This window comes from Pelecanus crispus, chromosome 10, assembly GCF_030463565.1.
Source record: "Pelecanus crispus isolate bPelCri1 chromosome 10, bPelCri1.pri, whole genome shotgun sequence".
Classification (NCBI taxonomy): Eukaryota; Metazoa; Chordata; class Aves; order Pelecaniformes; family Pelecanidae; genus Pelecanus; species Pelecanus crispus.
In genome coordinates this window covers 24,209,170-24,222,203 of record NC_134652.1, presented here as the reverse complement: position 1 = coordinate 24,222,203, position 13,034 = coordinate 24,209,170, and the positions used below count along the sequence as shown (strand labels likewise).

Here is a 13,034-nt window from a genome sequence, read left to right as displayed (position 1 = left end):
TGGTTGCAGAAAAGGACTAAAATCAATTGGATAACAAGAATATATGGCAAGTGCTACAGGATTAATCAAGTTCACAGACCCAGATGGTGAGCATATGCTTGTCTGTATTACTAGAGAGTGGATGCTGGAAACACTGAAGGACAAGGAGAAGATGAATCAGTGGTATCCTGCTGTCAGACATCAAACAATTTTGTGAGCAGCAGAATTAACAGATCCTGGTGTCCTTTTAATTAATGTCTTGTATTTGATTTCTCATGCTCTCATGTCTGGTAAAATGGCAATCGGTCTGATGTCTCTCACATTCAAAATGAGAACTCATAATCTCTCTGTTGTGTGTGTTCTGCAGTTTTTGGTGCCTAATTAAGACTGTACTCAGGCTTCCTGCTTCCTATGGTGGGGTCTCTCTCCTCTGTCCAGCCACATATTTTCATGCAAACTTGTAGGAGCATTGTATCTTTGTGACTTCAGACTCAAAATTAGCAAATAGGCTCAAAAGCTATTAGCATGAAACAGGTAAGAGCGAAAGACATGCAGCATGACTGCATAAGCCTTTCTTAGGAAATCAGGCTAAAACTGCAAAAGACAGATTCACTAGTGCATTCAACAGGTGCTGTCCTGGCAAAAGAAAGCTCTCCTTTGGCAGTCTTGTCGCAGAAGACTATGTAGGGAATATCCAGTGCCCGAGTGTGAGCGGTCAGCACAGGAAAGCTGGCCATGTGTGCTACCTTTTGCGCTCAGGACACATTTCCATCCAGCTCAGGAAGAAAGGCAAACCCTCTCTCACTCAACTGAGGGAGATTTTTGTGAGTGAACAAGCTATTCAAGTCTCCAGCAGGATACCATGAGACTAATCTACTGCAGCCACGCACAGCAATGTTTCCACACCTTCTCTGCCTAGCAGAGCTCTTCAGTAGCAGCGTCAGAGCCACAGAATGGCTAAGTATGGTCAAAAATCTACAAAATTACTGGGCATGCTTTTTCCCATGGGCTGTCAATTCACCTGCAGAGAAGCATGATTTCTGTTCTTCTAAAACCAGGAGATTGCAGTGGGGCAGTGTTTCACTGGGAACTCTTAAAATCACTAGCCATTTAAGAAGAAATATTGGTTGACAGTAACTATATATTTAACTTCAGATACATGCTTAAGTGTTGCAGACTTGAGTAGGACTGAAGCATTTGCCTGTAGCATCCTAAATTGGAGCTGAAGCCATATCTATGTTTTATATTATGCACGGATTATGTGATGGAAGTGTGCAAATATCCAAGAATGAGAAACAAGTTTTCTGTCCCAAGAGTTTTCCACTTCTTTTATGTAGAAGAATATATTCTCCTCTGCTTTATTTTTGCAATTCAAACATTGGTCGAAGCTTGAAAGGTTGAAGCTTTCAACAGGGAAATACTTAGAAGGCCAATATAACCTATCCAAATCTTATTTTGAAAGGACTCCAGGTATGAAAAGCATGAGATGTCTATAGCCTCTAATGACTTACTGAGATATTTGCAATGTTAGCCATGGAAAAATGACCTTGCCTAACATAAATAGCTGGAAGAACAAAATTATAGTTGATCCCACATGAAAAAATAGTAGACAAGTAGTATTTCATCACAGAGGAACAGGCTCTATATCTCTGAAATTAGCAGTGTGCTTATTTTCTATGGTAATGGCTTTTCTAGAATTTGGTCTTTGGTAATAAAATTTACTGTTGTTTGTTTCCTAGTGAATATGAACAGTATCTGGCCTCATGTAAGCCTGCTTGTTCAGTAGTTTTCCTGAGCATACATTAAAATGCTTTCTTTTAATAGGGCCTGATCTTGAAAAGATTTACACTTTTTACACTTCTCTTTACTGTAATTAGTAATGTAATTCATTTCACTTCAGTGAAATTTAGTTAAGTTAATGGAAAAAACTTTGTAGGCTTTGCTTAATAGACATTTTTCCTTTTTGTGGATTATTCCAACAGAACTTAGTGCTTTAAATGTTAACAAAAAGTTTTCTATAGAAATTATCCACCATACCAGAATGTAGGAGACTTTTATAACCCTTCCACTTACATTTTTATCTATTCCATTTGAATGTTCTTAATAGAGATTTTCTTCTGTACTGCAGAGCTGTATTTTCATTTCCAGTTGCATATTGTATATATCAGATTCTGTAAGGTTTTCCCACAGAGACTGTATCCCTATATGTGTAAATATTCATCAAAGAAGAAGAGACTGAACCACTTTCATTGCTCTTGCTGCAAGAGCCTCTGTATGACGCATGACAGGTCTCTCTTATACCAACATTGCTTGTGGAAGTTGTCTTCCTTGGCATGCTGCGATGGGTAGTGGATTTCAGGAGGCATGGTCAGACCTTCACTTTTCTAGACTCACTAACACTGGAGAAGGTCTGCTCCGGTCCTGGGCTACAGTGTTGTAAGGCTGGGACTGCTGGGAGGAAGAATCACAGGGTGTCCCTTGGCCACAACTCTGGATTCTCTCACAGGACCTGTTACTCGTGTACTGAAAGAGGCAGTAAGACGAGACCTAGCCAAAATGTGAGGAGATGCTGAGCAGGCCACAACGGTGGAGATTTGTAGACTCCCAGCATCCTCTGTTCCCTTCCTCCCTGTCCACCCCAGTCCTCACTATCAGCACCTCATCTTTCAACACCTCTCAGTCTCCAGCACTGGAGCTCTGAATGGTGCTGCCAACACACCACTCCTTGGCCTCCAAACACTCCATCACCCTCCCTGGGCACAGCCACACTCTTCAGTGGTGTACGTAACAGCCTCTGCAATTTTAATTCAACTAAAACACTTCACTACAGGCACCCAGGATCCTAATGCTCCTCTGTTAAATGTTCCTCAGCCCTGGTACACAACAGGAATCTGTACCTGGTTCTCCTCAGACATGGGAAGAAATTGGTATACACAGGAAAAGAAAGCCTCTTCTCTCTCTTTTCTTCCTTATATTTACCTGCAGCTGGGTGCTCTCTGAGGGTTTCAGAAAAGGAAAGTTTCTTTTCTGCTGGGTGGGCTTCTCTGCCTGTCCATGTTGGACATGAGCACAGTGTTAGTCTCGTCTCTTTGAACGGCTCTTTAGTACAGAAATGCTGGATGTTGAGGCATTGGAAACACTAACCTGAAGCTTGCACCTTTCTAACCTGAAGCTTGCACCACAGAAGCAGTGAGAGTATAGAATATATTTTTCGTATTTTAAAATAAAAAAGAGGAGTTTCTTCTCACAGGGAGTAGAGGATGGGGGAAAGAAGGAGTGTTTAAGTGCCAGGTGACAATGTCCATCACACTGCTCAGTGATGAAGCTAAGAAGACAAAAATAGACAAAGTGACCTCATGGCTTTCGGCAGCAATGCCTACGAGACAAAAGAGAGGCTTTAAAAGGCTTGTGGAGCTGATAGCAAAGGGCTTGGACACCTCAGAGTTTTGGTTCTGCTCCAGCAGGGAACTGCTTTGCTTCTCTCTCATTGCCTCTCTCTCTGTTTATGGGGAGTTGTGAATTAAACGGGCTTTGTGACATGCCCAGCTCTCCAGGTCTGGACTCTGCCTTCTCAAGCTTGGATCAGCCTTATGCAGGTACAGATGTCTCTTCTTTTCTATTCTTTTCCTTTCTTTTATTTTCTTCTTTTCCCTTTTTCTTTTATTTTCTTCTTTTCCCTTTTTCTTTTCTTTTTCTTTTCTTTTCTTTTCTTTTCTTTTCTTTTCTTTTCTTTTCTTTTCTTTTCTTTTCTTTTCTTTTCTTTTCTTTTCCTTTTCTTTTTCTTTTCTTTTCTTTTCTTTTCTTTTCTTTTCTTTTCTTTTCTTTTCTTTTCTTTTCTTTTCTTTTCTTTTCTTTTCTTTTCTTTTCTTTTCTTTTTTCTTTTCCTTTTCTTTTTTCTTTTCCTTTTCTTTCTTCCCCCTTTCCTTTCCTCTCTTCTCATTTTTCTTCTCCTCTCCTTCCCCTGTTCTTTTGCCTATTCTGATTTCACTCTTGCTCTTTACCTTCAGCAAGTAATCTCAGGAAGATTTCTCTTTCCCTTTTTTCTTAAACTGTTGTGGGAGATTGTAGCTTAAATACCACGATAATTTTTCTGTTGGGAGGATCACTATAATTATTTATGTGCTTTAGCCTTTGATGAGAAGGAAAGTAGGAAGAAGAGAAGAGGTAGGTGAGTGGCAGGTCCCAGAGGGCCTTACTTGCCAACTGCTTCAGAGCACAGGGCAGTTCAGAACAACTTCCTAGGGAAGTTGTGCGTGGATGCTAATGCTGAGCCAGGACCAAGAGTTGGTGGAGGCATAGCCAAGACTGTCTACTGTTATATTTTCTCTGACACTACTTGCTGGACCAGAGCTGAGCGCTTTCACAGCACTCTGCTGATGGAAGGGGTTGCACAGACACTCACTTTGGACAGTGTAGCTCCCTAGCTGTTAGTTCCCGATGCCAGAAATCCTCCTGTGAGTCACTCAGGACCCAGAGTTTACATATTCTGGACTTGACTAAGATTCTGTAGTGCTGCTCTTCCTCCTTGTAAAGTTAGAAGCAAAATATGAGCCAGGTGAGGTGTAGTAGCTTGTAGCAAGGATGGTAGCAAGAAAGAAATTTCTCTTATTTCCTCCATTGTGAACAAGAGACACATGCATGCAGATTTCTAAATGGAGTGCACAGACCTTCAGGGACTGTAGCTCATTTCCATCATGGACAGCAGGTCTTTGAGGGCAAGTCTATGAGTGCCTGGAAGACCAGTAGGTCTCCACAAAAACCTGGAAGCTACTTCAGTCTTGGTTCAGCAAGGTGGAATCATTCTGTAAGGAAAGTTTTGTAGAGAGCCTTCCCTTTGCAAGTGTGAGTACAAATAGTGAGCCATCTCTTCAGCATTGATTTTGCTGTTTCCAGTTTTCTGGGTGCAAAGGGGAGGAATGGACTGTACATCCACATGAGATGATCTCAAGCCACCAAAGTCCCTTTGCTGAAATCCCAAAGCAGCAGCACATGCTATGGAATGGCTGCAAACCTTGAGAAAAGTCTTTCCTTGTATTTATCTTAAGCTTCCTGGGAGAATGACTGTTCTGCAAATCAATACCTAATTTTCAGCATGGGGTGAGAGAGGGAAGCTCTTTCTGCTGTGGTTACACTGGTGCAATATGGAATGATGACACCTGCCACAATTGTGCAGCCTAGCCAGGTTTTGGGGGGCATTTGTAGCCCTCAGGAAAACTAGTATCCTTCCTAGCTAAGCTCCTTGTCCCCCACTGCAAGTAACTTTGCCACATTAGCAGATCCCCACTGAATGAATGCTCTGTGATAAAATGGCTAGAGGTGAGATCCCGAGCAGCTTTCATCCTCTCCTGAGCTAACACTGTCCCCCAGCACTGCCTGCAGCTCTCCTCTCCTCTCCTCTCCTCTCCTCTCCTCTCCTCTCCTCTCCTCTCCTCTCCTCTCCTCTCCTCTCCTCTCCTCTCCTCTCCTCTCCTCTCCTCTCAGCAGGCTATAATTTTGTACCTCCTTCTGGAGAATGTCAGGGCTGGACCAGGTGCTACACAGTTTTTTGACAAATTATTAGATGTAGGCAGTGAATAGATGTTTCATCTGTACTATCATGCTGGCAAAAAGACAATGGGACTAAGGAAAATGATGAAAGAAATCAGAAATTAGTCTATGGTTTAGGTGTGTTCTTTTTCTTCTGTGCAAGGTTAGCACTGATTTCTGTCACTTGAACACTGATTCAAGGCATGTCCATACCTTCCTTAGGGCAGCGGAATTTGGTGTTACTATTGAATCTTATTCACCCTCTGCTTTGCCTGCACGCAGGGCAGAGAACACAACGTTCCTCCCTGGGGCTTTACTGACCGCTGGCCTGGCAGAGCAGGTGGAAAATGATTGTGCCACACTTTCATGCCAGTGTCCCAACAGGTGTTGGCTTTTCCAAGCAAGCCTAAGTGGATTCTTTCTGGCCTGGCTTATTAGTTGTGGAGTTCTGGGATTCTTGCTCAGGAGCAAATGCTCTTCTTCCTTGCTGGGCATGGGGCACAGGCAAGGGACTGCAGCAAGGGTGAAAACATGCCTGCTGCTGTTGCAGGGCTGCTGCAGAGAGCTGTGAACAGCCCTATACACAGTGCTGCTGCAAGACACTGATTCTGTCGCTGGCACTGCAGGGCCTAGAGCAGGAGCAGCCCGGCTGTGCCTGAAGAGCACCTCTCCCATTGCACACATGTGTGTGCTAACAGTAGCAGCGGCTGCTTCCCAAGCTCTCAGGACCACTGGGATTGCTTGCTCCTGGGAATCCTCCATATGGTAGGAGGAAGGTCTACAAAAAGCAAGGCTCCACCTTCAGGGTGATAAGTAAATGGTAAAAATTCCCAGGAGCAAGGGCACGCACTTTAAAAACGCTGTGATATACAGCCTAGGACTCTTGGCCACATGCTGCAGAAATAGGAAATCCCAGGTCTGACCAGGAAACAGAGACCATCTGTCAGAGTGGGGACAGTTCCTTCCCCACACCTGCATGGACTTCTGTTGTGTTTGCAGGGAAAGAGAAAACTGCACCTGGGTTTCTATCAGCAGTTCCTAAAGACACTATCAGCAAAAGTAGGAAAGAAAAAGAAGGGCAGGGGGTGACAGTGTGTCTCCTCGTATGGGTACTAGAATACTTACAGCCATACCACTGTCCATCTTTGCTCACCCAGCCCCTTGCTGAACTCTGAGCTTGCCTCTTTTTGTTCATTGCAGAGCTCCACCGCCACGAGAGCATCCAAGAGAAGAACGTGAAAGAAGCCAAAACCAAGTGCAGAACCATTGCATCCCTGCTGACAGACGCACCCAACCCCCACTCCAAGGGGGTGCTGATGTTCAAGAAGCGCAGGCAGAGGGCTAAGAAGTATACATTGGTAAGCTTTGGGAGTGTCGACGAAGACCGCTCCTACGAGGAGGAAGACGGAGTTTTTCCAACTAGTGAGTCTGAATTTGATGAGGAAGGTTTCTCTGATGCCCGAAGCCTAACTAATCACTCAGACTGGGACACCACTTACCTGGACATTGAAAAGGCCAAGTCTGACTCTGAACAGAAGGAAGAGAAGCAAAAAGGTTTAAGTGAGGCCTCAGGTAAAGGAGCACGATTATTTGAGCAGCAGAGGGAACGGGTTGGGAAGTACACAGTCGAGAAAGTCCCAGCACAGAAGAGGCCCCAGCTTGCCCCGGCTGCCCAGCCGCAGCAGGGCACAGTGAACGGAGACATGCCTGTGCCACAGAAGGCAGACAGTGTGCCCCTCAGCATCCACCTGGAAGGCGTGCAAATGCCCAGCAAGCAGCCAGCCACCCTCCCCACTCAGCTCCTGGCTCCCCCTAGCCCCACTTTCTTCCCGCCTCCCCCAAGCACCCCTGACCCCTCCTCTGCAAGCACAACGAGCATGTTCAACAGGTCTGCACGGCCCTTTACTCCTGGCTTTTCTGGCCAACGCCCAGCAACATCCTCTGTCATCTTCAGGCCATCTGCACCCAAAAAACCTAGTGAAAGTCTGGGTGGGCAAAGCACAGTGGTTCCCCCTTTCTCGCCTCTGGCTCCAGGAACACCTGCCAATGCACCAGTGCCAACGCACCGCAGTCCAGTCAGCTCCTCCACATCTCTGTATATTCCTGCACCAGGAAGGCCAACACCACCACTGGAGTCACAGCCAAGAGGGGGAGGAAGTGCTCCAGAGACGAAGCCTTCTGCCAACACTGCCCGGACATCCACCACCTCTATCTTTCTGTCAACTCCCTCGAAGCCAGGGGGGGAGGTGGCCTCCGCAGCATCCCAGCCACGAGTCCCTGGAACAGCCTCTTCTTCTTTGTATATTAGTCCAGCACCATCACAGCACACGATAAGCAGTTCCCCCGTGCCAAAGCAGCCTTCTCCTGCCATCTCACCAGCAATGCCACGACCTCCTTCTGAGCCCTTAACCTCCAGGGAGCAGAGGATTGCCGTACCAGCTCCCCGCACAGGCATCCTGCAGGAGGCTCGCCGGCGGGGCAACAAGAAACCCATGTTCAGTAAGATTGAGGAGAAGAAGAAGAATTCACCCAACCCAGAGCTCCTGTCTCTGGTGCAGAACCTGGATGAGAAGCCGAAAGGTGACCACCCTGGGGCAGGCTTCGAGTCTGGGCCTGAGGAAGACTTCCTCAGCCTGGGCGCTGAGGCCTGCAACTTCATGCAGTCCTCTGGCCGAAAGTTCAAGACCCCACCTCCGGTGGCTCCTAAGCCTCAGCAGCAAGATGGTGGTCTGGTAAATGGGGCCCAGGACATGCCTCAGCTTAAAGGCAAGGGGGCAGAGCTCTTTGCCAAACGCCAGAGCCGCATGGACAAATTTGTGGTGGAGACGACACCGAAGCCAGAGTCCAAGCCCAGGACCCCCTCTCCTTCCCCTTCTCTACCCTCATCCTGGAAATATTCACCCAACATCAGGGCTCCCCCTCCAATAGCTTACAACCCCATGCATTCCCCTTTCTATCCTCTGGCAGCTAGCAAATCTCAGGCTAGCAAAGCAGAGAGCAAAGTGAAAAAGGCACCTGGCCAGAAATCAGGGATCAAGGTCATTGATTTAATGCGCCACCAGCCCTACCAATTAAAGTCAGCCATGTTCTGTTTTGGGGATCCCCCAAGCTCCAGCATTCAGGAGTCTCCTGGTCAGGCAGCCCCTCAGGCTAGCTCGTCCTTCACGGCAGCCAAGCAGGTCCCGGTGAAAACAGCCAAGACCCAGGAGATTCGTCGCTTCTCCACTCCGGCTCCCATGCCAGCCTCAAGCAGCCTGGCACCCACCGTGCTTGTGCCCCGCTCGGCCACCACGTTGGATGAGCCGGTGTGGAGAACAGAAATGGCCTCTTCCGCCCCCACTACACCAGCGCCCTTCCAGGTGGAGCTCAGCCAGTCCCCTAAGCCATACCAGAGCTCCCCAGAGCCCGGTCAGGTGGGCCAGGGGCCTTCCCCAAACCCAGCCTCGGCCTCTCGGTTTCAGGTGGCCAGGCCCAAATTCTCAGCAGCAAGAACAGGGATGCAGGCCAATGTGTGGAGGCCGAGCTTTGGCCACCACTAAGGCAGGCACCCCTCCCATCCCGTCCATGGCCCTGCAGAGGTAGTGCTCGTTTTGTCTTTCTTGTCAGCTGAGTATGTTGGGATGAGTGACACAAAATGAAGAAAAGAGAAAAAAAAATTACGCTCCTTCTGCACCACCCTCTCCCCCAGCCTCCCCTTGGTCTCACATGGGCAGCTTCATGGCAGGGCTTACAGGCTGTGGCTTACAGCAGGAGGAAGAATGTGGAGAGAGGGCACGTGTCGTACACAGAGACTGGGAACTTGCACGCAACAGCAAAACCCACCTCTGGAGGGGGTGAATGGCAGGGGCTGTCTAACATGAGGACATGAAGACAGTAGTGGTTGTCCTTCCCCAAGGGCTTTGGAGTCACCCCCCTGAATGGAGGGAGACTGGGGGGCAAGAGCTTTCCAGGAAGAAAGGGTCAGAGGTGGGATTATGGTACAGAAGCCCTAGCTTCCCCGCTAGACTGCTTTCCTCTAAGCCTGTCAGTCTGTACACACACACCTGTGTGTGCACACACACATGCACACAGCAACACTCAATAGGAAGTCAAAGTAGAAGTGGGGCTCCGCCTTGGACACTTCTCTCAGACTCCCCTCCGGAGGGGTATGGGAAAGGAGGCAAGAGAGCAGAGTGAGCAGGGGTGCTTGTGCATGCATGTGTGGGCAGTGTGCCCTGCGCAGGAGTGTGGCCATGTGGGCCTGTCCCTCCAGTCACCAGGGCTCGGGGTAAAAGGGAGAGTCATCCTAGCTGGTGCTAAACATGGCTATCATCAGGTCTGCGAGCGGTCTGCCGAAGAGGGGCGTTGAATGGACTTGATGGGGCTGTCACAAGCTGGAGGAACTGCAGAAGGAACTATCAATTTTTGAGGATAAACAAAATCAAAGCTAAGCTCAGGCATTGGCTGGTTGGCACAAGGAAGGTTCTGCAGCATTAGTCCCACTGGAACAGGATACAGATCGTGTAAGTACAAAGGAGGATCGTGTGGGAGAAGGTACAGTTGCTTTAAAAGGAGACAGGATTGAATATGCATTTGCACATCATCTTTTTGTTTAGTTTAGGACAGAAGTGTGGCTAGATTGGCAATGAGTCATGACATCAAACTTGCTGAAAACTCTGTGATGAGCTGGAAAACGAAGCCCCTTTACAGATGCTCTCAGTATGGAAGTGGAGGACAGGGAAACAGTCACAAGTAGAATTTCATACTAAATTATTTAAGTATCCCTGAGGTCTATTTGGTAAGAACTGAAGTGCTCTGAGAGTCCCAGAGGATCTGCACTGTCACACACATAGAGAGCTCAGTTTGCTGGCGATGCTGGGGAAACAGGACTGGTTATTCCTTGAACATCCCAGGCTAGCCTCAGACTTAATCCCTACACTAAAGGCATACAAAAAGAAAGCATTCCGTTTCCCAAGGAAGAATTCAGGATATTAGCAGGGACTGTGCATGTGTATGTCCATGTCATCTGTGCTCTGGTTTGCACACACCCCTGCCACTTGCTTTCTGCCTGTGCTCCCCCTTTGGCAGCAGCCACTTTTACAGTGTGATCGCACAAGTACACCAAGAAAGCACTGCTCCTGAAGCACTGGCTCCCAAACACAGCAGATGCCCCAGCTGCAGGGAAGGGGCTTGCCACCTCTTCCTGGGCAGGGGTTCCCCAGTCTTTTGCTGGACCCTCAGGAATGAGTACTGGAGGCAGGATGAGGGTCCCATAGCCCTGCCAGAGACATGTCTCCATCTCATTAGACTAGCTCCTCTCCTTCAAGCAGAAGCCGTTCTCTGACTGGACTGAGCACAATCTTTGGATGTACAAAACTGTAGGTTCTGGGGAGAAAAAAAGGAGTGCAAATGGGGCTGATGCCAAGTCTGTAAGCAGTGCAGCTAGTGTGGTTTCACACTAAGTCCAAGCCAACCTTCCTCTGTGCAGCTGGAGCTTATGATGTGTAGCTCTTCTCACAAAAGCTGGGGGCTCTACTTTTTCTTGAAGGCTCTAAAGTGCTTCTCTGTGAGCACCTGGAGATTTTGCATGTGTGCTCTCCCATGAAGAAAAAGAGGGCTAAAGAACCTAGCTAGCAGCACTAGTCCTGGACAAGCTTGGGGGGGAGAGAATGAAAGAAAAGGAAAAGTAATACACAATCCTGCCTTTGAATCCTTCACGCTCTGGCTGGGCTTGTTCTGCAGGCCTGTGTTTGCAGTGCACATTCCTGGGGGCCCTGAAGCATAGGATGAGCGTGCTGGGAAGGGAGGAGGACAGTATTTACACCTCACTTGGCAGACTATCAGCCATGGGAGAGGATGGAGAGAAAACCTTTGGGATTGCCTTTAGTTAATAAGCAAAGGGGTGGGTGAGCCAGAAGAGGTGTTGCAATTCGTTGTATGACATAGCAGAGCAGCCGAGCTGAACTGATGAGGTGATTGTATGTGTTCCTGGAAAGCCCCACAGGGGAGGTCTTAGGACAAGCTGTCACCACAGAGTTAATTCGGATCACCAGAATCCACTTAGCTCTGTTGAAGGGGAGCAGCCACGCTACAAAACCTGACTTGGACAATTGCTTTCTCACTCATCCTGTGCTGCATTGCATTGCCAGCGTTTCTGGAAAAAAAATCCTGTGTGCTGTAGCAAGCTGAATCTCTGTGATTCTTCCCAAACATGGAAGGAGTCATCTTCTATTTTTCTAGGAAAGCTGTGGGAAGGAGCTCAAGGACTAGCAGTGTTCCAAAAGCTTTGTCTCTAGTCTCCATGCGGAGTGCTGTCACTGGCTAGTGGTTTTAGCCACTAGCCTTAGACAGACAAGCTAGCCCAGGTTGAAAGCATTACTGAACTCAGGTGTAGAGAGGGGTTGTGTGGACCAGAGAAAGGGTGCTCAAGATAATTCTGCAGTGAAGAAATAACCTCAGAAAGTCTGAATCTTACTCCAGTGTCTCTTTCCCTCAGGCCCCTAAAGGTAAGTGCTCTCAGGGCCTGAGTGTCTTGGGAAATTCATTTTTCCACTGGGAAAAAAGAAAGGTCTGGCCTTAGCATGTAAGGGAAATTGCGTGGGGTTAGGATTTCAGTGGTCACACTCCAGATTTCTGGGAGACGCTGATGCAAGCCAAGGAGTGATGGCCAAACACTGTTGAGTGTTAGATGTCAGGACTCAAGTGGGTGGAATAACTGCATTTGGCTCATCATTTCTGATAGTGTAATGGGCAGGAGATGAAAAAAAGATAGATTTGATTGGGGAATGAGTATTAAACATCAGAGCAAGGAAAAGAACCAGGAGGCTGGGCATCCTGCATTTCACTTCTAACATGCTTGGTTCAAAGCTATGTTTAGAAGCAAAGCCAAAGTAGTCTGATGGCTCTCAGCCCCTCCCGATCTTTTCTGGATGGTATGCTGACACAGGACATGATGTGCAGAAGCAGAGGGTGTTGCAGATGAGGCCTACAGTGCTTGTGGCATATCCCAAATAAGGCCTGTGGCTGCAAGTAGCATGAGATGAGAAATAACACTGAGATGCATCTGCTAAGCTATAATGAAGAAACCTGCACTACTGCTGGCTTCAAGCAGCTCTGCTAGTGACTGCTCATGAAAATATTGTGGCTGGCCTGTTAGAAAGGTCTCAGGTGAGGTTACGAGGAATACTTTTGAACTATATAAGCTTGTCTTGAGCCTCTCCAAATTTCTAATTCCTTAGCTGTTGAATAAGCACAGACAGAAACAGTTGTTTGACAAGTTTTAGCTCCCACCTGCTAAGTTATAAGCTGCAGTGGTAGGCCAAACCCCAGTGTCCCCTTGTTAAGCATTTGAAGATGTCCACATGGGCTCTGATTTAAAACTGCCTATCATCCCTCCTCTCTAGCATGCTGCAGGTTACACATTGCAGCTATGGCAGTTCTGGGGGTTTATCTTTGCTTCAGAAGTATCAGTCCTTTCCCTCTGAATATGTGGGAACACTTGCCAGAGATAACCTCAAGATCCTGCAACAGCTGAGAGGAAGAATCTCGGA

General features: G+C 47.6%; 1 protein-coding gene across 1 annotated transcript in view; it reads left to right on the top strand.

The window, feature by feature from the left end:
- The window catches only part of SYNPO2L (synaptopodin 2 like), a 36,259-nt gene extending 27,215 nt beyond the window's left edge, over positions 1 to 9,044 (top strand). The window contains exon 4 of the mRNA XM_075717646.1: positions 6,706 to 9,044. Within this exon, the coding sequence (XP_075573761.1) occupies positions 6,706 to 9,044 (2,339 nt within the window). The remainder of the gene's footprint in view (positions 1 to 6,705) is intronic.
- Positions 9,045 to 13,034: the final 3,990 nt, after the last annotated feature.